General features: G+C 37.2%; 1 protein-coding gene across 9 annotated transcripts in view; it reads left to right on the top strand.

Annotated features, from left to right (window-relative positions):
* The window catches only part of PAK3 (p21 (RAC1) activated kinase 3), a 293,095-nt gene that overhangs the window by 203,619 nt on the left and 63,706 nt on the right, over window positions 1-25,770 (top strand). For 7 of the 9 annotated variants that reach the window (XM_012451746.3, XM_064361702.1, XM_012451743.2 and 4 more), the window contains 6 exons: window positions 3,365-3,465; window positions 7,796-7,840; window positions 9,012-9,165; window positions 13,684-13,721; window positions 22,288-22,419; window positions 22,930-23,095. In XM_012451746.3, the coding sequence (XP_012307169.1) occupies window positions 3,365-3,465; window positions 7,796-7,840; window positions 9,012-9,165; window positions 13,684-13,721; window positions 22,288-22,419; window positions 22,930-23,095 (636 nt within the window). The remainder of the gene's footprint in view (window positions 1-3,364; window positions 3,466-7,795; window positions 7,841-9,011; window positions 9,166-13,683; window positions 13,722-22,287; window positions 22,420-22,929; window positions 23,096-25,770) is intronic. The other 2 variants (XM_012451750.3, XM_012451747.3) reach the window with 1 other exon arrangement.

Below are 25,770 nucleotides of genomic sequence, written 5' to 3'. Positions count from 1 at the left end.
GAAAAGACTTACTAAAGGAGAAAAAGCCCAAGAGTGAGTATTTAAGAATAAGGACTAATAGGAGTGATCCACATAAATTTTGGAGAGAGGATAAGAAGACTTTCCAGGCCTAGGTATATAGCATGTGTAAAAGCTTGGAGGTAAGAGAAAACCTGGCAGTGTAGGGAGCATTGAATGTGTATAAGTAGTGGGGCCCATGGCAAGAATAGAGAGGCTGGAGAGGTAAACTAGGAACATATCATGTAGGCCCTTGGATATCATGCTATGAAGTATGAACTTTTAACATATGGGTAATAGGGGACAGCATTTAAGCATCTTAAAGGCAAGAATGTGATCTAGCTACAGAGTAGAGAAATGAATGGAAGGGGGTAAAATTGGAGGCAGTGAGGGTATGTGAAAAATGCTGATGCCTTAAACTAAGATAATTATTTGTGGGGATGAAGAAAGGAAGATGGATTCAAGACCAGTTTAGGAGATAGAATAGACAGAACTTGGTGATCAATTAGCATAGAAATAAAGAAGGAGTGAAAGATGACTCCCAGAGTTTTGGTTTGGGCAGCTGGGCCAGTGCTAGATTACCCAGAAGCCAGGGCAAGCGTTTTTATATGGCATCTAGCAAATCAGAAGCACCCAAAATGTGTAAACAGTTTAATTTTGGACATATAGCTTAAAAAAGACTTAATCATAAGAACATCAGAACTTTTTGCACTTCCTTGTTTATGCCTTAGTATTGTTTTTATTTGAATTGCATATTGGAGAGGGGGATCATAACTTTTTTTCATTGCTTAGAGCTGCCTAAAGGAGGAGGAGCCTAAGGCCTTGCTTCTTCTCTAATCTGTGTGGTTAGTGGTATCATTTCACTGAGATAGGGAACACCGGAAGAGAAGCAAACTTGGGCTTCCTGCCTTTGTTATGCTTAGCCCTGAGTGAAGAAAATTGCACAGTTAGGCTGATAAGGGATTGGCAGTCAGGTGGCCTTTTAGGGAGGCACCGTTAAGCCAATCCTGCATATAACTCAGCCCAAGTGGAGTGTTTAGTCAATTTGCTACAAATGTGTTGCCAATACTAATAGAAAAGTTGGGAGAGTTTATTTACTGGCAAGAGGGGCCATGAATTCAAGTTGACATAAGGATTCGAGGTACAGATTAAGGTAGGGGCTCTTAACTCGGAGACCAAGGGAATTATGAACCTGTGAAAGTATATGTGTATAGTGCATTTTTATGGGCAGAAATTCCATAGCTTGCTTCAGATTTTTCAGAAGATTGACCCCAAAAAGGTTACCAAGAGCTAGTTACTGTGAAGTGAATGAAACTGCTCCTTCAGAGTTCCTTGCTTGCCTGGAAGCCTTCCACAGCCCTGGGAGGGGCCCCGTTATATTTGTATTTGTAATTTTGTAATTTTTTTTACTTAAAGGGAACCTTCCTCTCAAATTACATACAGTGTTTGGTCCCTCAATATGTGGATTTACCCCTGCCAACCACAGATTAGAGAATTACCTAACGTGAGTTAGTATGTGGGAGTGGATGCAATCCAAGAGGAATGAGTATAGAGAAAGAATTGTAGAAGGCCAAAACTGTACTAGCAAAGGCAAAAGCAATGACAATCAAAGAAACAATGGTCACTCGGAAAGGAGGAATGCCAGGCCACATTGTCAAGGAAGTAGAAAGAGAAGTGGCTAGCCATGGTTAGTATGGATGGGACATCATGAAAGAGAAAAAATAAGAAAATGATTGTAGGAGTGGCTAGGACAACTTCAATAGAGTGATGAGACCAGAGTGCCTTTCTGAACAAGTAAAAAATGGTAGTTGAACAAGTATAAATGGTAACTATAGTCCACAAAGACACAGGGGAAGTAAGAGTACCAACAGAAAGCTCTAAACTTCACTGTTGAGTTAGGATAATATTTATCAATAAAGTAGGCTCACTGTAAAAATGAAATCTGTACTGAGGGTAAGTTATATGGCATATATATATATTTTCAAAATGACTCCTAAATGTGCTCCATGGCCATGCAAAGGCCTTGGGTGTCTCTTGTCCCCCTGCTCCCAACCTTTCTTTCCTGATTCTGTATAGTCCCTTTCACTACTTCAGTTTTCATATTTCTGCCCCATATGTCTGTCCTCTCGCTGGAGATAAGCAACAGTGAGAGAGAGTGGAATGATATAAGAAGCCATAAGAATAGCCTTTGAACATGAGAAGTTTTGAATTTGAAATTTATCATGGGTAACCCATAAAACACATAATCCATATATGATTGAGTGTTGTCTGTAATCCAGGGCAAGACAACATCTGTTTGAACCAGAATGTTCTAAATTGACCACCCTGGCAATTCTGAAGTTGATTGGTTTTAACTGGGTAAACCTGGTTCATGTTGACTTGCCCTGTATTAGGAAGGTGAGTACTATTTTTTCCAGCGTGAAATGCAGCCGTACCTGAGATACATGCTCAGATCTGCTAATAAGTGTGTTATGGAAGCTACTAGATGCCATTTTAGAATGTTTCCACAGTGACTTCCTCCTGGGAACTATTTCCAGATAGACTATAGTTCTCAACTTAATTTATTCAGTGACTACATCTTTATAGGCTTTTCAATTATGAGCTACTGATACATTTATTTATAGTTATGTAACTATAAAAATCTGTTACTTGAGAGACAATGATTTTTGAATGGCTAATATGACAGAATGTAATGGAAATATGGAAAAATAACTACAAACTAGAAAAACTAAACCAAAGAATGGCTTCAAGGTTTCTGAGAACTAAATAAAATTAATTCAGTAAAAAAAAGCAGCAATTTGTAGCTTTTCACTAGCAAAGTGCTGGATAGGAAATGATTAAAGTATTTTAAATGATAAAAAAGGTTTGCAACATCATTCATTTTCAGTGGTATTGTGTTAAATAAGTACCTACCACTTATTAGCTATCATTAACATAGAAACAATTCATAACACCTTTATAGAGAGCTGAAATGCTTTTGTTTTCTTTCTTTCTAGTAGTATGCCTTAGCTTGACTTGTGTATAATGAATTTCTTCCTTAGTAAGTTGTATTTGATTCAACAAAGCCAGTTAAATACAATATCCCTAGACACCTCCTGGTTACACTGGTAAAGGACATAAATCAGTTTGAATGGGGGATTTGTTTCAAATGGGTTTTGGAAATTTTGAATTATTCGGATATAACATTTGTCATCACACTCTTAGCTACTTCTGCAAATAATTGGAATTTCTAGTGTTAAGCATTGTTGAGACTATGTTGGAATCAATTGTCTTTTAACTTTGTAATTGTTTTGATGAACCTAATTGTACAACTTGTGGATGCCAAAACTATACCCCAAATAAATACATGTTAACATTTTGCCTTTAGCCAATAAGAAGAAAGAGAAAGAGCGTCCAGAGATCTCTCTTCCTTCAGACTTTGAGCATACGATTCATGTGGGGTTTGATGCAGTCACCGGGGAATTCACTGTAAGTAAGCTCCTTGTTTTGTTTTGTAAGCCACGAAAGAATTCCTTTGTGAAAACAGAATTCAAGCAAGAATTGCCATATCCCAAAATGTCAGACTTAATATTTTTGATGGTTCCAAAAAAGATGGACATTGCCTAGACAATCATAGATGGAAATAGAGAATGGCAACAACATTGACCAAATTATTTTGTCCATCTTTTAAAACAGTTTGATCACTGTATAGTCTCAACTTGGTTGAAAACATTAACTAACCATGGCACAGAAAATATACTCCTAGCAGAGAGACACTACCTGGGCTTTTTCTTTATCATGTGAAGTGAATCAGAGAATCGTCTACTCAACATGGCCAGTGAAAATAATTCATCTGAATAATTCAGACTTTACATTAAAATGTGTATTACCCAAATCAGCTAACTACACTAACCAAGAATCTCTATGGAACTGACCTGTTTTTCCCTTTGATTTCAAGAACATAGATTATTTTTACAATTATTAGTAGGTATATTTTGTAGACATTCAAAAACAAACCTCATATTTCAAGAAGAAATGTTGATGGATATGTCATGTATGTTTTAGTTGTTATGTGCACTCTCTCTCCTCTCTCTCTCTCTCGTCTCTCTCTAGAGATGACACGTAATCTGTAGTAAATACCAATAAGAATTGTCTGGATAGACCATAGCTATAGATCAAGTATTTTGCTGAATATTTGTAGTGCTCAAATAGCACAAGGTCTCAGAGCTATGAAATTTTATACTTTTGTTATGAAAACACCTTGCATCTTTTTTTTTTTTTTTTTTTTAGATCAATGAGGGAAAAGATGTGGCTATGGCTAGAAATATTTCCCCAGGAAGGTCAACTACCTTTTTTCATACTGTCAATGACCTTCATCAAAATGTAAATTCTGAATTAAGGAGTAATTTTGAATGTATTTAAAAAAAAAAATCTTTGGTAGAACCATCACCATCAATTCTTGGCTGTTAAACCAGAGATAAATTTACATATTAAGTAGTTGAGTTTTTTGTTTCATAACATAATACTAAGTAGACTGTGTTATATGATTAAGTGGAAAAAAAGAAGGAACAAATCAATCTATGTGGAGAAGCAAACCATGTTGCTGAATTGACAGTCAAATTATCTTATTTTTTCAATTCTGGAAGTAAGTGATATGAAAATGGAAATGGAAACAGTAAACACCTTGGCCTCGTAAAGTGGTGTGATCTGATTATTTCTGCGTTCTCGGTAGCAAGCAGAGGAGAACGTTAAGAAACATTGACACATAAAGTGGAGATAGGTAAGATTTAACCAATTTCATCATTAAAGTCAGGGACATTACTCAAATGGCTTTGAGACTGAATCAGTCTTAACTATGTTTGCAGAATATTCTCTTAGCCACACTTAGAAACTCCAACCTTGCTATTACCACTACCACCACCATCATTGCCACCAGAAAAAAAGTAATTTGTATAATCTGAAAAACTTTATATTTTTTAAAAAATTATAAAAAGATTGTAACTATTATTGCTGACACTTGAAACAAGAAAATCCCTCAAACTTTATAAAAGTTTTGCCTAATAACTGTTCCCTTTTTTATTACTTAATTTTTCCAGCTTTGACATTTCAATGTTCTCTATGCTTTTCCTCATTTAAACTACCCTTGTGTTTTATTGTTGTCATTCCCTATTTTTCTTTTCATTTTTCTTCCTTTTTGTTCTCCGATGTTGAAGTTTTCTCATCCACTTATCTCATGTGACATTCTAGTTGCTTTCCAATATTTTATTCTTTCTACTTTTCAAATTTACTTGTTATCTTGTGGTACAATATCTCTACCTTTAGCTCTTTCATTTATCTTTCTGGGTTCTGAATGGAAATGAAAGGAAGTAAATCACCACCATCTTGCTGACTGCAGCACCAGGCATTTTCATTTTGCTGTCAATTAGAACCCAAAGAACCCAAAGTGATGAACAATCTTTCCAATGATGAAAAACAGTTGGATACAACCAAACTGTATGAAACAAATACCCTTTTCTCCACCTCTAAAAATATCCCCAATTTGAAATAAGATAGCTGTTTGGAAGTAATCCATTGTTATGAATCCATTGAACACATAGAAAGACATAAGCTAAATTTGGACAACGGAAGTACTTTATGGTTATCTTGATGACCTTTTGTAACTACTTGTTCATACCTTATTTTTAAAGATGCCAAATTCTGCCCTTTTTGGTACTTTTTTAACCTGTGATTTACCTTTACTATATTATTATGTTTATTAAGTATAAACATGCCAAATTAAAGCAAGCTTTTAAGAAAGCCTTTTTATTGGTAGGGTTTAGAATTGGGTCCTAATTGTCATAGCACCACTAATTCATTGTGTGTTGGGAGGGAATCATATTGTTAAGTTTGATTGTCATAGTTGTTGAGGTTGAATTTTGTGCAATTTGCTGAACTATCTAATCCAGTTGTCTTACAAGGCTTGTTATTTTGAATATTTGTACACTGACTTGGTGTGTTACTTGGTGATTACCCTCTGGCTAATTGGCCCGTAAGACCTTGTATACCTGGTCATACACTTGGACCCTGAAGCCAAAAGTAGGTTGGGAGGTGAGATTTTTGGTATTCAATGATTACAAGTCCTTACCCATCATATTGCCATTTTTGTCCCAAATACTTCAGAACTCCCCTTTCCAGACCTCTAGACCTGTGACGGTCGCTTCAAGTCAATCAGAGGGAAAAATGGTATGAGTGATATAAATTATCATTTCTTATGATAAGATAAATGCTTGGCCTGTTATATCATGCTGCCATTCTCCTGGGCTACACTGGACAACCCCCAGCTTGATGTACATCTAGTTGTTATCATATACACAGTCAGGCATTGATATGTGCTCCTGCTTCTTATGCTCAAACTCCTAGGTCTTCATTAGCTGTCTAACTTTTGGGATTAGTTCCTGAACATGGCATAATGAGATGGCTTTCTGACTATGTGCCTTTTTGGCATACATTCACATTTAAATGTCAGGTTTTATTGATAATTGGGTTTGTCTCAACAAAGAAATTATGTCGGCAGTGTAGTCAAAATTATGTCAGCAGTGTAGTCATGTGGTAAGTATAGTTGTCTGGAATATTTTCTGCTATTGACAGCATTTTTCCTGCTGTCTAGTGATCATAAGACTATTTATCACAAAAGATTAGAAGTGCCATGGGAATGTATAATAACTGCAAATATTCTAATGACTATGGTAATGATTATGCCAGTAACGTCTGCTCTAGCGGTTATGTGCAATGCATACCTCAATTTGTAACACTTAATAACTCCTTTGGCTATTATAGTATTAACCAAATGCTATTAATTGCACTTAGAATCAGAACTGGGATCATGCATGGGCTCCTGAGTTCAAATATTTGGCTTAAGGCTTTAGCATCTAGCCGCGTGATAAATGCATGTAAAAGTGTCATTTCACTGTGCTTGGAGTAACCCCAAATGCCAGGAATCAAGGACATATATCCAAAATCAAGGCAGCTGGGTCAAGCATGTTTCTGTAGCATTTGAGATATCTTTATTTAGGCAAAGCTGTTACTTTATATCTTGTCTTATTTTGTGGGAAGTGGGATTTTAGAACTGCAGCACTGAAATGGAAATTATTTATACATGGTTTATATGGAATGGTTTCCCTTTCCCTCGTCTAAATATCTAAGAAACTTAAAACATAGAGTCTGGCTATGTGGGAATGTTCTTTATCTAGTTTTCTGTAAGCCAGCATGACGTTAGCTACAAAGTGCAAAAGAATTACAACAATGAGAATAAAATTCAGTGTTTCCATACAGCCATCCTTTGAATTTTAGCCACATACACACCTTCAATCTGAAACTAAAATTGGTTAACCAGAATTGGGAACTGAAATTTGTAAGTTTATCACATGGCCATTGGTTACCTGTGATCACCCAATTATGAAAACAACTTACAAATTATTGTCAAAGCTTTTCATGATGCCATCCTTCTTGCCTCAAAATTCATGTTTCTGCCTTTTAGTAATTTCTCCAGTCATTTAATGGTAACTCTTATTAATACATTTTTATGGAGGAAGCATCTTGCCAAAAGTGGAATAATGCATCCAAATTTTGGAACATTGTCGTTTTCTCTGTTCTCTTAAATCTGTTGTCCTGTAGCCTGTCCTGTCCCTGATTTAGTTAAAACCTCCCTATTTTCATAACCGCCCCACTTTAGAAGGGACTCCCCCCATTCAGACCCATTGGTTTCATCTCCTCCCACCTTCTAAGTTGTCCCACATTCTGTTTTAACTTTCTTTTCTTTCTTTATTTACGTCCATTACAGCCAGATCTCTATGGCTCACAGATGTGCCCAGGGAAGCTCCCAGAGGTGCGTCACAGGCCCAAAAGAAGCTTGCATCAAAGTGCTTCTTTGAGATGTCATAGCACTGCAGCAGCAGGTTCATGTGTGTGCAGTAGAGTTGTTGCTTGGCTTATCTCACTTTTTTGTTGTCATTCCCAAACTCTGGAGGCCCACGTCACACATTGTTTTGCCGAGACTTCATAGGACAAAGCCACATAAATTGTGTCTGGATGCACTTCAGGAATAGTGTATCTGTTTATCTCTCCAAGTTGCTCTTGGAGGTTGGATAATTATGAAATTGGGACATCTGTAGGCTTAACATGTAGGAAAGAATGTTGAATGTACAATCCAAAGCTAACCTTGAATTTTTGCAATTCTCCTTGGTTAGATTTCCAAATACTCCCTCCTCTCTGCTCTAAATGCTTCAGATTATTACAAATTCTTACAAGGCTTTGGTGTGGTTTTCATAGTCCCCAGGTTCTATGTGGCCTACAAATGAAGTGAGGAGGAAGGGAGAGAGAGAGGAGAGGAAAAGGAGGGCATGCCCTGAAGAAAGCTGCAGGGAAAATGCCCAAAGCAGCATTAATGTTACTGTTTAGCGTCTCAGTGGTTTTTGCTCCTCCACAATTTTATTTTTGTCTCCTCCCAATCTGCCTTTATAGTAAAGCTCTAGACCCAAAAAATTACATTTTGTAATCACAAAGTATAACCTGACCAAAGGTGAGACTCCTTTTATTCCAAAATATATTCTGATTACAACATGACCAGAACAGCTTGTGTTATTCTAGTCATAAAACTCACTGATCTGCACTATACTATGCTGTGCACAAATTTAGAGAGAAGTCTTGCTATGTCTGCCCTGAGTCGCCAGAAAAAAAATAAGCTAAGCCGTAAACATCATTTCATGGATGAGCAGAGTCAATATGGAGGTGATTTTCATGTGCTTTTTTTTTTCTATCACAGTCATACTCCCACCCACCCTTTTTAAGTTGGATCCTAGTTTTACCTATGTGTTTTAATTAGAGAAGAGAATGATTGCATTATTAAGTTACTAACTTTAAATCTAGAATGTAACTTCAGTTTCCCAAGTGTAATCCTACAGGTAGCATGGGCTTCTTGGTGAAGAACTTTACTGGAACATAAAAATGCTGCTGCAGAATGTTCTGAGCTGCCATTCTTTCCCTTTGGTTGTCCACAGGGAATTCCTGAGCAATGGGCACGATTACTCCAAACCTCCAACATAACAAAATTAGAACAGAAGAAGAACCCACAAGCTGTTCTAGATGTTCTCAAATTCTATGATTCCAAAGAAACAGTCAACAACCAGAAATACATGAGCTTTACATCAGGAGGTAAGAGGAAGTCTATGGTATCAAAGGTAAAGAGCATCATGTTAAGAACAAAATGTCTGTAGGACATTTGAAGTGAGTTCTAGTACCTTCATATGGCGTCAGCATAAGGAAACCAAAAATGAGTTGGAATTTGAGGTTGATGTTAAGTTATGTAACTCAAGTATTTTTAGAATCCAAATAAGCTAATTATTTAATGAAGTAGTAGTTCTGAGCTTGAATTAACAGTCAATGGTTGTCTCTTTACTGGCATAAAGACAGTCATTTATCAGGCCTTGTGATATGTTCATGAAGAAAGAGTTGTATGTGTGAAACTGTGGTCTCTGGAAATTTATTTTGTCCCTTAGATTCATTGATTTGTACCATGATGACACAGCACACATTTTTTTGGTGTCAGGTTATTTTGATAAGACCCCAAAATCAGACTGAAAAGGGGAAACTATGTCTTACTATTTTTAGAAATTAAAATATCCATGTTATTGCCAAATCTTGACCTCATTTGCTAGTGTGTAGATTTAGCCTTTATTTGGAGCTTTGATGTTCAAATTTTCACTATAAGCAGCTGTACTAGTCCATTTTTATGCTGTCTGTAAAGACATATCTGAGACTGGGAAGAAAAGAGATTTAATTGGACTTACAGTTCCACACGGCTGGGGAGGCCTCATAATCATGGTGGGAGGTGAAAGGCACTTCTTACATGTCAGCGGCAAGAGGATATGAGAAAGAAGCAAAAGTGGAAAACCCCGATAAACCCATCAGATTTCATGAGACTTATTCACTATCATGAGAATAGCACGGGCAAGACCGGTTCCCATGTTTCAATTAGCTCCCCATGGGTCCCTCCCACAATATGTGGGAATTCTGGGAGATGCAGTTCAAGTTGATATTTGGGTGGGGACACAGCAAAACCATATCATTCTGCCCCTGGCCCCTCCAAATCTCGTGTCCTCACATTTCAAAACAAATCATTCCTTCCCAACAGTCCCCCAGAGTCTTAACTCATTTCAGCATTAATCCAAAAGTCCACAGTCCGAAGTCTCATCTTAGACAAAGCAAGTCCTTTTTGCCTATGAGCCTATAAAATGAAAAGGAAGCTAGTTACTTCCTAGATACAATAGAGGTACAGGCATTGGGTGAATACAGTCATTTCAAATGGGAGAAATTGGCCAAAACAAAGGAGTTACAGGGCCCATGCAAGTCCAAAATCCAGTGGGGCAGTCAAATCTTAAAGCTCTAAAGTGATCTCCTTTGACTGCAGGACTCACATCTAGGTCAAACTAATGCAAGAGGTGGGTTTCCATGGTCTTGGGCAGCTCTGCCCCTGTGACTTTGCAGAGTACAGACTCCTTCCAGGCTGCTTTCACAGGCTGCTGTTCAGTGTCTGCAGCTTTTCCAGGTGCACAGTGCAAACTGCCAGTGGATCTACCATTCTGGGGTCTGGAGGATGGTGGCCTTCTTCTCACAACTCCACTGGGCAGTGCCCTAGTAGGTACTCTGTGTGTGGGCTCTGACCCCACATTTTCCTTCTACACTGCCCTAGCAGAGGGTCTCCATGAGGGCCCCACCCCTGCAGTGCCTGAGCATCCAGGCATTTCCATACATCTTCTGAAATCTAGGCATAGGTCCCTAAACCTCAATTCTTGACTTCTGAGTGTGCACAAGCTCAACACCATGTGGAAGCTGCCAAGGCTTGGGGCTTCCACGCTCTGAAGTCACAGCTCGAGCTGTATGTTGGTCCCTTTCAGACACAGCTAGAGCAGCTGGCACAGAGGGCTCCAAGTCCCTAGGCTGCACACAGCATGGGGACCCTGGACCTGGTCCACAAAACCACATTTTCCTCTTAGACCTCTGGGCCTGTGATGAGAAGGGCTGCTGCGAAGTTCTGATATGGCCTGGAGACATTTTTCCCATGGTCTTTGAGATTGACATTAGGCTCCTTGCTACTTATGCAAATTTCTGCAGCCAACTTGAATTTCTCCCCAGAAAATAAGTTATTCTTTTCTATCACATATTGAGGCTGCAAATTTTCCAAACTTGTATGCTCTGTTTCCCTTATAAAACTGAATAGCTTTAACAGCACCAAGTCTCCTCTTGAATGCCTTGCTGCTTAGAAATATCTTCCACCAGATACCCTAAATAATCTTTCTCAAGTTCAAAGTTCCACAAATCTCTAGGGCAGAGGGAAAATGCCACCAGTCTCTTTGCTAAAACATAGCAAGAGTTGCCTTTGCTCCAGTTGCCAACAAGCTCCTCATCACCATCTGAGACTACCTCAGTCTGAATTGTATTGTCCATATTGCTATCAGCATTTTGGACAAAGTCATTCAACAAGCCTCTATGAAGTTTCAAACTTCCCCACATTTTTATGTCTTCTTCTGAGCCCTTTCAAACTGTTCCAATCTCTGCCTGTTACCCAGTTCCAAGGTCACTTCCACATTTTCAGTTATCTTTTTAGGAACACCCCACTTTACTGGTACCAATTTAGTGTATTAGTCCATTTTCATGCTGCTGATAAAAACATAGCCAAGACTGGGAAGAAAAAGAGGTTTAATTGGACGTACAGTTCCATATGGCTAGGGAGGCCTCAGAATCATGGTGGGAGGCAAGAGGCATTTTTTACATGGCAGCAGCAAGAGAAAATGAGAAAGAATCAAAAGCAGAAACCTGTGATAAACACATCAGATCTTGTGAGACTTATTCACTACCTTGAGAATAGCACGGGAGAGACCAGCCACCATGACTCTATTACCTCCCACTGGGTCTCTCCCACAACATGTGGGAATTCTGGGAGACGCAATTTAAGTTAAGATTTGGATGGGGGCACAGGCAAACCATATCAGCAACTGAAATGTATATACCAAATAATACTTTCACATTTTGAGATAGATGATTTGAGTTCTCTCTACAATAATTTATCAACTTATTGTTTAACATCTAAAGGATGAAGGGAGTATTATCATTAGTATTCCAGCTATAAAGAGCCCCTACCTCTTGGCTCTGGATTTAGTATTAGGCAGCCTTTAAGTTTCTTTGAGAATGGTCTAAGGATACCCTTGGAAGGGGAAGAGTGTCTGATTTGGCCATATCAAATATCAAAGTCCAAATTTGAATGCATATGGCAATTTACATGCTAAATTGGGCTTTTTTTAAATGAGAAGATTGCTTAACTGCTGTTATCCAATGTTGAAAACCTAAAAAGAAAGCCATCAAGGAAAACTTTTTACTATATTTAAGCTTCCCCATAGAATAAAATAAGAGATCCTGGTGACACATCAAAAAAATGTTTTATGTGAGAAAATCAAGAGCTGTGCTCCAAGTTAGAACCATAGGCAACCAGAACTGAAAATGTATTCAAGAAATCATTTCAGTGTAACCACGAATACACTTTAGAGTCTCCGAGTTTGTTCTTTACTCCAAATAGCTATTGCTGTTTAACACTTAGTTTTATATGCCAGATTTCTCTCAACTTACAAAGATGAAATCCTGACAACTATATTAAAACTCAACTGTACGGTTGTACTGTACTGAGCTGAGTGTACCTTATCATAGGTTTTCTGAATGCTCTGGTGTTGGGACTGACTAATAGCAGAGGAGAAGAGGAGGAGAAGATGGAGATAGCACAGGAAGGTGGAAGGAAGGAATAGAAAGGAGGTAGGGAGAGAGGAAAGTGGGAAAAATCCTAGATATACAGTAGTTCCTCACTTACCCATGTGTAATATGTTCTAAGACCTCCAGTGGATGGCTGGAACCATGGATAGTACGGAACCTTATGTATACTATGTTTTTTCTTTTTCTATACGTACTTACCTATGATAAAGTTATGAATTAGGCACAGTAAGAGATAAATAGCAATAACTAATAATAAAATAGAATCATTATAACAATATGCCAGGATCACTACATTTGCTCTTAAAACAAGAGGTACTTGACTACAAGCATTGTGTTATCTCCACAGTTGTTCTGATAACCAAACTGGCTATTAAGTGACTAATAGGCTGGTAGTGTAAACAGAGTGGGTACACTGAGCAAAGGGATGATTCATGTCTCAGGTGGAATGGAGCAGAATGGCATGAGGTTTTATCATACTTGAAATGGCGTGCAGTTTGAAACTTATGAATTGGTTATTTCTGTAATTTTTGATTTAATATTTTTGGACCACAGTTGACCACAGATAGCTGAAAGCACAAAAAGTAAAACTTCAGATAAGGGGGACTACTATAAATGTATAGAATCATACCAGTTAAGCATAGGTAATCTTGTCATTCTTGAATATAAATGAGATTCACTAGAGGCCTTCATTAATATCTGTAAATTGACCTGGTGAGAATATGGTGAGGATGTAATGTTGTAAGCCATTTTAAGAAAAACTATGCCATTAGTCATAATATCTAGTTAATGCTAAATTGGAGCATGTCCTTCTAGTTGAAATCATGCAGTTTTTCATTTTTATTTTTCTGGTATGGTCTCTAAATAAAACAGTCATTATGAAACAAAGATGACCTCTCTAATCTCACTTTGCAGATAAAAGTGCACATGGATACATAGCAGCCCATCCTTCGGTAAGTGAAAAATTGAAAACTGTTTCATATAATTGGTGTTTCCAGAGATTTAAGAGAATGTAACTGCACAGATCCAGTTTTTAGATATAGAGTCTTTTAAAAACAATTTTAAGGTATAATTCGGTATATAAAATTTACCTATTTTCAGATAAACAGTTCAATGAGTTTTGGTAAATGTACCTGTGCTACCATCAGCACAATTGAGTTTTAGAACATGTCCATCACCCCAGTAAAATCCTTCATACCTGCTTACAGTTAACTCTACCCACCCAACCCTAGTCATAGGCAAGAACTAATATGGATTCTGCCTTTATGGATTTGGCTTTCTGGACATTTCATGTAAATGAAATAATACAGCATGTGACTTTTAGGGATTGGCATTTTGTACTCAGTTTAGTTCTTTTACAATTCACCCAAGTTGTTGTGTATATCAGTAATTTGTGTTCCTTTTTGTCTCTGCACATTCCAGAATATGATTGTACCATTGTTTGTTTAGCCATTCATACTCTGAAGGCTCTCTAGTCTATTTTCAGTTGCTAGCTATTACAAATAAAGCTACTAGGAACATTCTTGTACAGGGTCTTTATATTGACAGTGTTAAAGGTTTACATGTAGAACCTTGAGAATAATAATCATGTTAATAGAAATTTCTCTGAACACCTACAGTGTACACTTACAATGTAAACTGTAAGATAATTTTACTTTTACATGTACTTAATCTTTCCTACAGCCGAATTAAGTAAGTCTTACCATTGTCCCCATTTTACAGATGAGGAAACTGAGGTTTGGAGAAATTAAATAGCTTCTCTAAGGTTATAACAGTATACGTTTTGTATGTCACTTGTTCCAACAAACTGAGGTAGGAACAAACAAAGTTTATTGCAAACTGACTTAGGCCAAAGTCACATAGATAATTTTTATCAGAAAAATGACTGGAAAATAAGTAACCTACTCGTTGGAAGTACTATAGTTTCTGAAAGAGTATTTGTGCACTTTAGACAGAAAATAATCTCAGATAAGGCTTCCCTTTCTGTGATTTTCATTTTGATATCCTGATAGAAATTACTTCTTGCCCCATTTGCTTTTCTAGGGGTGAAATAATTTGCATTACTGAAAGTCTGTTAACCATTTATTCAAACAGTAATTGATGACCTAGCTGATTCTTCTTCCTTTTATGGCAGACAAATGCTTGTTTGCTTGCCATCACCCTAGGTAGCCAGTATGACCCCACTAGATCTTTTTTAGTTGTAAAGAGTAAAGGCTCTGAAATAGTATATCAGTTTCTCAAAAATTAAAAGTAGTATTAACCATATGATCTAACTGTTCCACTTCTGGGTATATACCCATAATTGAAAACAGGGTCTCCAAGAGATATTTATACACCAAAGTTTATTGCAGCAATATTCACAGTAGGCAAATGGTGGAAGCAACCTGAGTCTCCACCAACAGATGAAGGGTTAAACAGAAGATGGTATATATAAACAGTAGCATATTATTAAGCCTTAAAAAGAAGATAATTCTGACACGTTAAAACATGGATGAGCCATGAGGACATTATGCTAAGTGAAATAAGCCAATCACAAAAGGCCACATACTATATGATTCCACTTATATGAGGTACCTAGAGGAGTCAAATTTATAGAGACAGAAAGTAGAATACTAGTTACCAGGAGCTGGGGGAGGGGAAGTGGGGAGTTGTTTAATGGGTACAGAGTTTCAGTTTTGCAAGAGAGAAAGAGTTCTGGAGATGAATGGCGGTGATGATTATACAACAGTGCCCTCAACAGTACTGAAATGTATACCTAAAAATGGTTAAGATGGTAAATTTTATGTTATATATATTTTACTACAATTAAAAATAAAATGAAAAAAAGAGTGAAGACTCTGGACATAGATATTTCATCTGATTTCTCCATTTACTAAGTATGTCACTTTGGGAAAGTAGCTTAGCTTCTCTGAGCTTCTTTCCTCAGCCATAAGAAGTAATAATAATAGTACTTACCTCCTAGATCTTGTGTGAATGTTAAATGTGATAATGCATATAAAGTACTTAGTATAGCACCTGGCACACAATATGTGTTTGTTATATGTAAACTATTATTTTTACGTGGCCACAAGAGGAAAAACTCACTCTCTTCGCACACGAAGCTTGTACTTGCACTTTGCTCAGATTCACCAAAACAGAACAGAATATGGCCCTCTTATCTGACTGATCATTTCCCCTCTTCCTCCTTCTTTGCTATGACAGCTTCCTGGGCCACACTGAAAACAACATGTGAAGGGAGGTAATAGGAAAATGGGAATAACAAAAATGGCAACCCTCCATGATCAATGCATACTTTACCTCCTTTGATTTCAGTAATATCATGCTTGTGCAATCTTGACTGGGTATTCTGGCAAAAAAAAAAAATAGTTATTTTTTTTTAGATTGGTCAGCTTTTGAAACACCAACTTGCTAGAATAGTCTGTGTATTGGTTTTTGTCTTCTCCTAAGATATTAACTGTTTCTTTTGAAATTGGTTCTATTGGTTTTGCTTGTAGAATTAAAACAAAGTCGATGTAATGGCTAAAATATTCCATTAAGTTAGAAAAAAATAATAATCTCACTGTCTAGAGATAAAACAAATAGATTTTTACTTATTTAGCATATATTTACCAACTGCCTCCTTTAAGCTCTAGGAAGTTTGGATCTCAGACTAGTAGGGGAAGGTAAACATAAACATAAAAAAGTACAATACACCAGCCTGAGAAACCCCATCTCTACTAAAAATGCAAAATTAGCTGGGCATGGTGGCGTAGGCCTGTAATCCCAGCTACTCCAGAGGCTGAGGCAGGAGAATCACTTGAACCTGGGAGGTGGAGATTGTGGTGAGCCGAGATCGTGCCATTGCACTACAGCCTGGGCAACAAGAGCAAAACTCTGTCTCAAAAAAAAAAAGTAGAATACAATATGAATAGTGATCAAGCACAGTGGCTCATGCCTGTGATCCCAGCATTGTTGGGGGTCGAGGTGGGCAGATTGCTTGAGCCCGGGGGTTTAAGACCAACCTCTGTAACATGGTGTGGTGGTGCACACCTGTAGTCCCAACTACTTTGGAGGCTGAAGTGGGAGGATCACTTGAGCCCTGGAGGTGGAGGCTGCAGTGAGCTGTAATCATGTCACTGCATTCTAGCCTGGTGACAGAGCAAATTGTCTCAAAAAAAAAAGTATATGGATAGTATTACATATCTTAAAATATGTCCATGTGCTATGAGATTTCAGAGAAATAGATTGCTTTTAGCTGGGAAGGGAAAGGGAAGCAAGCTCTTTTCTCTAAGGGCTGAAGCTCAGTGGGCAATACCAAATAGATACTTGATATGTATTTGTTGATTGTTAAGTTAGAAAATGATTCATAAAAAGTTGGCATTTGAGCTAGACCTTAAAGGTCAGGTGAGATTTGGATCTTTGAAGATGGGAAGGGCATTTTAAGTACAAAGAAAAGCATAGGCTGGGTGCGGTGGCTCATGCCTGTAATTCCAGCACTTTGGGAGGCCAAAGCAGACAGGTCACGAGGTCAGGAGTTTGATACCAGCCTGGCCAATATGGTGAAACCCCATCTCTACGAAAATACAAAAATTAGCCAGGCGTGGTGGCATGCACCTGTAAACCCAGCTACTCGGGAGGCTGAGGCAGAAGAATCGCTTGAACCCGGGAGGTGGAGGTTGTAGTGAGTCGAGATCGTGCCACTGCACTCCAGCCTGGGTGACAGACTGAGACTCTGTCTCAAAAACAAACAAACAAAAGCATAAGAAAGGGCATGTTGGTGAGTAGAGCAAGGAAACAAAGAATATGGGGTTGAATGAAGACTGGGATGCAAGAAAGGGAATTAGGAAATAAGCCTTGAAGGTTAAGGTAGAACCAAATCATACAGGCTCTTAAATGGTATTCCAAGGAATCTGGCTATTCCAGTATCCAGTGGGAAGCTTTTGAAGTGTTTTGGAGTAGGAAGGTTAAGTGATTAACGCTTATGCCTTGGGAAGAGTAATCTGATAGCAAATGTCTAGAATGAGTTAAGGACAAAAGGTTAGACTGGATGAAGGGAGACAAGTAGGGACAATATTGCAAGCATCCAAGTAATCAGAGCCAGAAGTGAGGTAGTAACAGTAGGAATGGGGAGATTACATTCAAATTCTAGAGATATTTAGATTATTAATTGGATGTTGGAGGAAAGGGTGAGGTCAAAGACGAATACAGGCTTAAACTGATGGGTGGGTAAAAATATAATGATGCTGTCTTTCAGGAGAAGCCAATTTCTGTGGGAAGATGCTGAGTTCTTTATTGGACAGTTTGAGTTTGAAGGGCTGGCAGGACTTTCAGGTGAAGAGAATGGGTTGACTGCTTGATGAAGGCTAGGTTTCTATTGATTGAATAAACTGAATTGGACCCTGATATTGTATTTGGATCACTTCAGTGGGACTCAGTTCCTTAGGAATGGATAAATGCACCCTGTGTTTTCCTTATAGTTCTAGAGGAGAATATGCTTTGCAATATGTATGTCTTTTTGCATCATAAAAAGTCCCAGTATTAGCTGGCTGTCTACAGAATCTGATTTAATGGGACTGATTATCCCTTGTAGACATAGCCTGAACTGATCACAAGTTTTGGCATCGTTTAGTAGCCTGTGTAAGAATTAAAACAGAAGCAATGTTATATTCTCTAAGTGTTTTAAACTCATGATTCTGTAATTAATATTGAATTCAGGGATAAATCTCATAGTCATATAACACCTACTTTATTGCTTATTTGTGGATATCTTAACTCATTCTAGACATTCAATATCTTTGAAATTAGTGCATTCAATTTCAAATACTGTTCAGGGACCCACTCTTTATTTGAGGCTAATTTTAAAATTTCATATGTTTATTATACGGTTGAAACAAATCACATATTTAGAATCCTAAGTTAGCATTCCAAGTGGAAGGTAACAGCAATAATATGTCATTATTGTGTTGTCATATTGAATGTGCCATTGTCTGTGCCTAGAGAAACTGGGTGTGCAGTTGACAGATTGCTCGTTTGTGATTTGCAGTACTGGTTAATTTTTTTTAACATAGTTTAGTAGTTCTTTTACGTCAATGTGTATCAGAATTTCCTGGGGATTCTGTTAGATTGCAGATTCCCGGGCTCCACTCGCAGAGTAGATCTGGAGTAGAACCCTAAAATCTACATAAACAATCACCAAAAGTGGCCCCCAAACAATGTTTTATTTTATCTAAAGCCTCCAAAGTCCTTACCTCTAAGTTCTCTGACCTTTAAAAATTAAGCTCAGAGAAAATGGAATTTCCTAAGGTAGCTACTCTAGCTGGTATAGTCTCTAGAGCAACGTTCAGAACTTAGAGTCCATAAGTGGGCTTCAGATTTATGAACTGTTGAGGTTATATGTAAAAGCATGTATCTACCTGTATTTTTTCTGGGGAGATAGACCAAACCCTAAGAGCCTAGGACCCAACTTAGCTTAAGAACTACATTCCCGGCTGGGCGCTGTGGCTCACGCCTGTAATCCCAGCACTTTGGGAGACTGAGGCAGACAGATCACCTGAGGTTGGGAGTTCGAGACCAGCCTGACCAACATGGAGAAACCCCATCTCTAGTAAAAATACAAAATTAGCTGGTCATGGTGGCACATGCCCGTAATCATTTCAGTTCTCAGTACCAAATTGTATCCTTGGTGGATTGCTGGGGATTTAATGCTCTCTGGCCCAACTATAATTCAAAACATACTATCCACTCAATGCCACACATTCTTTCCAGTCAGCCAACCAATATGGCAGGATACTGTTTGGTCCAAACTGAACAGAAATGTCTGTCTTTTTCTTTTCCCACAAACCTTCAGAGGATAAAAACCTTCAGGTTTTCTGATAGTCCCTTAAGTCATTCCTTGGAGTTGGGGAATGGCCTCCATTTGAAATTAGCAGTGAAGATAGTAATGAATGTTAACAGTCAGTGAAATCTTGCAGGTGGATCTTATCTAGTGAAGTATTAAGACTTAAGATGTGTAAGGTTGCCCCTTGGCCAATAGGCATTGATTGGTCTTTGTACCAGTTTAAGGGTTGAGCCAAGAAGAATAGACCTTGAATCATTTTTTTTGCCTCTAGGGCCATTTTTAGAGCTTAATAGACTGTATATACTCTCACTTGTAGGGGTCACATCATGCATTACTTCAAACATAATAAGGGGCCCCCATACTTCACTTTATATTTTTGCTATAAATTTTTGAAATAATAATTTTGAAATTATTTACTTACAAGTAACTTTTAAAATGTGTGGTTAGGTATAGTTTCTTGTTAAATCATTGTAAATACTCAAGAATTGTTGCTAAATAAGAAAATCTAACCTAAAATTTATATTTAATATAATGAAATTTCTATAAATGCTAAATATAAGTGACTAGTTAAGTTGGCACATTGTTATATTAACAGACATTTAATTAGACATTAATTAATTTAGACTTTATAGTTTTCTTGTGGCTTTTTGGAGCTGATGCTTTATTTCTGATGTCAAACACTTTCATAGGCCCACATAATACTTATCAACCCTGGGCAAGGTTCATATTGCCTAATGGATAAAATAGCACCATTTTCCATATAAAAAAGTACTCAGCTTCCACCTTTCTACAAAGAGACAGTGATTAGGTACATTATTGAACCCAGCTGGTGTAATATAGGGCAAATCTTTCTGGAACATAATATCAAAGCAAATTTCAATAACCCAAAAGCCATTTCTCCCTGTGCCCACTGAAGTGCCCTGAAGAATTAGTCTTTTGCAAGAAGAAAGTGATTTTTTTAAAATCTGGAAAATTAATGTCATTAACATATACTGCTATCCACATGGCTATACAATATAATAGTCCAGTAGTTATGGCTAAATTAAGAATAAATCTAGGTGCATAAATAAACCGATATCCAGTAAACATACAAACTTCAATCTATAAACCAGTTAGCATCTATATCAGAGCAATCAAATATTCTTTCAAATACCTGTTTATAAATTCTATGTTGTCTTCTCACAATCGATAAATCTTTCTGGCTCCTATCAGATTTATGATTACACCTTATTACTTCACCATAGGTTTATACATGAATGTAGAAAAGCAACATTGAATTTTTAATCACGACTGAGGTCCTTTGATGTAATAAGCTGCCTATAACTGCCTCAGGAGCTTTGTCCTCAAGAAACGAAAATTCATTGTCAGAATATGTTAGGCTAGTATACCCAATGGCATAAACAAAAACAAAATAAATGCATAAAACCAAAACAAAAACCACCTATAATAGCAATGTCCAACAGAAATGTAAACTATATTTGTAACTAAATTTTCTAGTAACCACATATTAAAAGGTAAAAAATAGGTGAAATAAATTTTAGTAATATATTTATTAGCCCAATATATTCAGAATATCGGCATGTCAACATATAATCAATTTAAGAAGCATTAATCTAACATTTTACAATTTTTTTATATTAAGTATACGATATCTGGCATGTAATTTACACTTGAAACACATCTCAATTCAGATTAGCCACATTTTAAGTGTTCTGTAGCCTTATGTGGCTAGTTGCTGCCATATTAAACAATGCAGACCTAAGCCATAGTTTATGGTTTTTAAACTTGAGCATGCATCAGGATCACCTGGAAGGCCTGTTATAACACAGATTGCTGAGCCCCACTTCCAGAGTTTCTGATTCATAGGTCTGGATGGAGCCTGATAATTTACATTTCTAACAAGTTCTTTGATGATGCTAATGATGCTGATCTGGGAACCACACTTTGAGAACTATGGCTATAGTTCTTTCAAAATCCAACTTCAGAACCATTTTACCACTGTATTAACATGAATGATCAAGAACTGACTCTAGGTATTGTCACTATTATACCACAATACTGTTGAATTATTGCATTTTATAAACCTTGCAAATTACCATTTACATTATGGTTAATATTGAGTAATTATTCATATGGATGAGTATTCCTTAGATGTTCATGTCTATTACTCTCTGAGTGCTTCTTTCCAGGAGGCTAGACAGGGAAGAGTCGTTTATTGGCTTGCTTGTTCTTAGTGAGTATTTACAGAGCTGTATTAATACCATATCCATATGCATGCTCTGATCCTCAGGTAGAAAATCGTTCCAGTTGGCAAACCATTGATCAATAAATTGATAATCTGCGCAGTATAGGTTCAAGGCTCTAAGAGCAATTAATTTGATTTTTAATGTATTTAAAAAACATTGAACTTTAATATATTAAGTGAATAATAGTCTATTGTTTTTGAGCTCAATGAAAAAATTTTTAAAAATATTAGACTTCATGGTTCTTTATGCCATGACATGAATTTATCTGTGAATAAGTTCGGAGATTGTATTCAGGTGAGCAGGTCCTGGCCACCAAATTGTTGATGATTCTGATCATTTGTGAAAGATGTAGTTTCCTCCTATCTCTACATAAATATTTCATTTCCCTTGTTTTATTTCTGTAGAAAAGCAATGAGGAGTTAATACCTTGTCTTTAAACTTTGTTTTTGTCACAAGAGTACAAAAACAGCATCTGAACCTCCATTGGCCCCTCCTGTGTCTGAAGAAGAAGATGAAGAGGAGGAGGAAGAAGAAGATGATAATGAGCCCCCACCGGTTATTGCACCAAGACCAGAGCATACAAAATCAGTAAGTCACAAGTGACTACTTTCAAATGAGTCAAAAAATGCCCTTTGGAATAGTCATAGAGTTAGAATACAGTTAAACAACTAGTACCTATTAAATATCATTTATGTTCCAAGAACTAGAGTATAAGATATGACTAAGGTTTTGAGGATGTTGTTTGAGGATACAAAATTAGCACATTAAACAAATAGAGAATAATAACAAGCAATACATAAATAACTGCTAAGTTATAAAACTGTTGGAGAAGTTAAGATAAGGAATGAAATCTATGTAAACCAGGTAGGAAGAATTGCATAAACAGAGGTCCCCAGATCAGAATTAGCAGGGCATGTATAGGGACATTCAAAGACTAGCTCCCATGATCTTTCAAGAATGTTGTACTTTCAGCTACTTAAAGTCCTTTTTTTTTATTTTTAAGAAAATACCACTTAAAAAATTCATTGATATGACAATACCCTGACTCTACGCTCTTTCCTTGACCTGCTGTTTTAATTTTTTTTTTTTTTTTTTAAGATCTACACTCGTTCTGTGGTTGAATCCATTGCTTCACCAGCAGCACCAAATAAAGAGGTCACACCACCCTCTGCTGAGAATGCCAATTCCAGTACTTTGTACAGAAACACAGATCGGCAAAGAAAAAAATCCAAGATGACAGATGAGGAGATCTTAGAGAAACTAAGTGAGTACTTTTGTCGTGATTATTTTCTTCATAGGAGTGTTTCTCATAAGCCATTTAAAATGGGAATTGATCCTTTGGAGGTTTTAATCTGCTAATATTAACTTCAGGCTTCCCAAAATCATGAGATGAAAACTTTGGGACTCACTGCATATGCCAGATACTTCCTTCCTTCCACTCCTACTTTGACAGGAATTAAATAGTTTTACTTGAAGGAATCAATTGAGGTGAAAACTCGATGAGACAAATTAAGTAGCAAGTTTTAAGATTATATCTGCAAAAGTTATAGATTAGTCTGATAAAATATGTTATGATCATAACCCAAGGGCCCTCAAGTAATCAGTAATGATAAATATGTCAACCTCAAAGCCCAACAGTAAATCAAAACTTGGAACCACAAATAGTATAGTTTTCCCCTTAGTTCAGAAGCATTTCTACGTGGCAGGAGAGACAGAACCAGCAAATGCTAGTCGCTTCCTTCCGCAGTGTCATTAGTGTGTACATGCTCGTGTGTGCACACTTGTTGCCCCAGTTTATAAAACACTTACCTTCTAGTTACTTTTCTGGGTCAAGAAGATAAAATATATATATATGTGTATATATATATATACACATATATATATATTCTCTGCTGAAAAGTTAAAGGTTTGTAAAGCATATTCATTAAACTCATACTACAAAAGCATCTAACAAATTGCTAGATATCAGCAATCAGTGCTCCCCAACCCCCAGTTTGACTAACTCCTACTCATCCTTCAAAACTCAACTCAAAAGTTGCCTCCTCAGAAAACTGTTGCTTGTCTGTCCCAGTCCAAGTTAAGGGCTTCTCTTCTTTACCACTTTCATTGGAGAACATATCACACCGTATTAGTCTGACTTCTTCACTAGATTGTGAGCTTCTCAAGGACAGGGACTATGTCCTTTTTTCCCTATATGTCCAACTCCTAGTTCATGCCTATTACATAGAGGCATACAACAAATGTTTGTTGAGTGAATGAATGAAAAAAATAATTAAACAAATACATCTTTCCTGAGTTCCTATTTGTCTGTTCTATACAAGAAACTTTGGAGAACACAACAGAATGAAACTTTCCTGTCATCAAGAAACTTAATCTTTTTTGGAAAATACGATTTAATAGTATGATACAATTAGAGAATAAAAGAATCTCATTTCAACTAAAAAAAAAAAGACCTCAGAAAAACAAGAGAGTAATTCCCACTACAGGCCACAGGGAGGCTCTGCAGAGGTGGTGGTAGGATGATTTTGTCCTCCAAAGGACATTTAGCAATGTGTGGAGACTGTTTTTATTTTCATGATTCACAGATTGCTAGTAGCATCTAGTGGGTAGAGGCTAAGTATGCTTCTAAACATCTTACAGTGCACAGGACAGCTACCCTCCACCTGCCTTACAATAAAGAATTATTCAATCCAAAATATCAAGAGCGCTGAGATTGAGACATTTGAGTTAGAAGCATTTGGAAAGGCAAAGGTCGGAGTTGCAGCTGTCAGTGAGCACTCAGAACTACAATTGCTAGATTTTTGCTAAGTGACTTTACTATTCATGATTAAATATGCCACTAGCACTAATACTAACAATTTGCTGTAATAACAGCAGAAATAATTCTCATTTATTGGGCATCTTCTGTATGGGCCACTTTACATACATTATCATAGTTTATTTTCACAGTAATTCCTTGCAGCTGATCTTAATATCCTCATTTTACAGATCAGTGAATGAAGTAAGCTTTAAAAAGCTTAAGTGACCAAGTCACCATACCAATGTGTGGCACAGCCAAAGTTTGAACTAAGACCTGTTTACCTTCAAAGCTTTCACTTTTTCCATTACCTACCTACTTTGTTTCTGCATATTTTTGTAAAAAGGAAGGATGACATGAAAGAATTGCCTGGATAATTTAAGTTCAATTATTCAGACAATTGCCCCAATGTTTTCCTTTATTTTGCATATGTAGAATGACCTATGTGATTATACCAGATTTTAAAAATCTAACTTGCTTTAATAAAATGACTGTTATTTGGTATCCATTTCAAATCGCAATAGATTTATTACAACAAAAATGCTTGTATAGTTTTGTTAAGTTAGCTGACAGAGAAACAAGCATTATTTTCTTGGGTCAAAATCTACTGGTGCTAGAGCTGTGCCCTTATTCTTTGTTGTTTATTCTGCTCTACACTGAGCAACGTGGTGAAGAAGGGGAAGCTGACTTTGATTACATTTTAATTAAGAATTACGTGGGGTTTTTTTCTGTACTGGACTTCATGCTTGAGCATAAAGAGAATCATTTTCCCTCTAGCCAGCAGGCCACCTGTGACTGCCAACCTTTCACTGGACTTGTAGATTTTGGCAAAGTGAACTTGCCGAGAAATGGAGCGGTGCTTCTCATGAAGCAGATCCAGTGAACTATAGTCCAAAGTCCACAAAGTCAGACTTTCTTGCTCCTGCTTCACCATTACCCTCTCTGTGCCTTCTCTCTGCCATTACACCTTTGTCTAAGGATAACTTTAGACAAGTCACTTAACTCCTCTGACCCTCAGCTTTTAATCTGTGGAGATAAGAATCATAACTACATTTTTGTAAGAGACAGGTCTGGCTCTGTTACCCAGGCTGGAGGGCACTGGGACAATCATAGCCACTGCAACCTTGACCTCGTGGGCTCAA

Source organism: Aotus nancymaae, unplaced genomic scaffold (genome assembly GCF_030222135.1).
Source record: "Aotus nancymaae isolate 86718 unplaced genomic scaffold, 86718_ANA_hifiasm-v0.15.2.pri h1tg000004l, whole genome shotgun sequence".
NCBI lineage: Eukaryota > Metazoa > Chordata > Mammalia > Primates > Aotidae > Aotus > Aotus nancymaae.
Note: the sequence above shows the minus strand (reverse complement) of the source record. Positions and strands in the feature narration are given on the sequence as shown.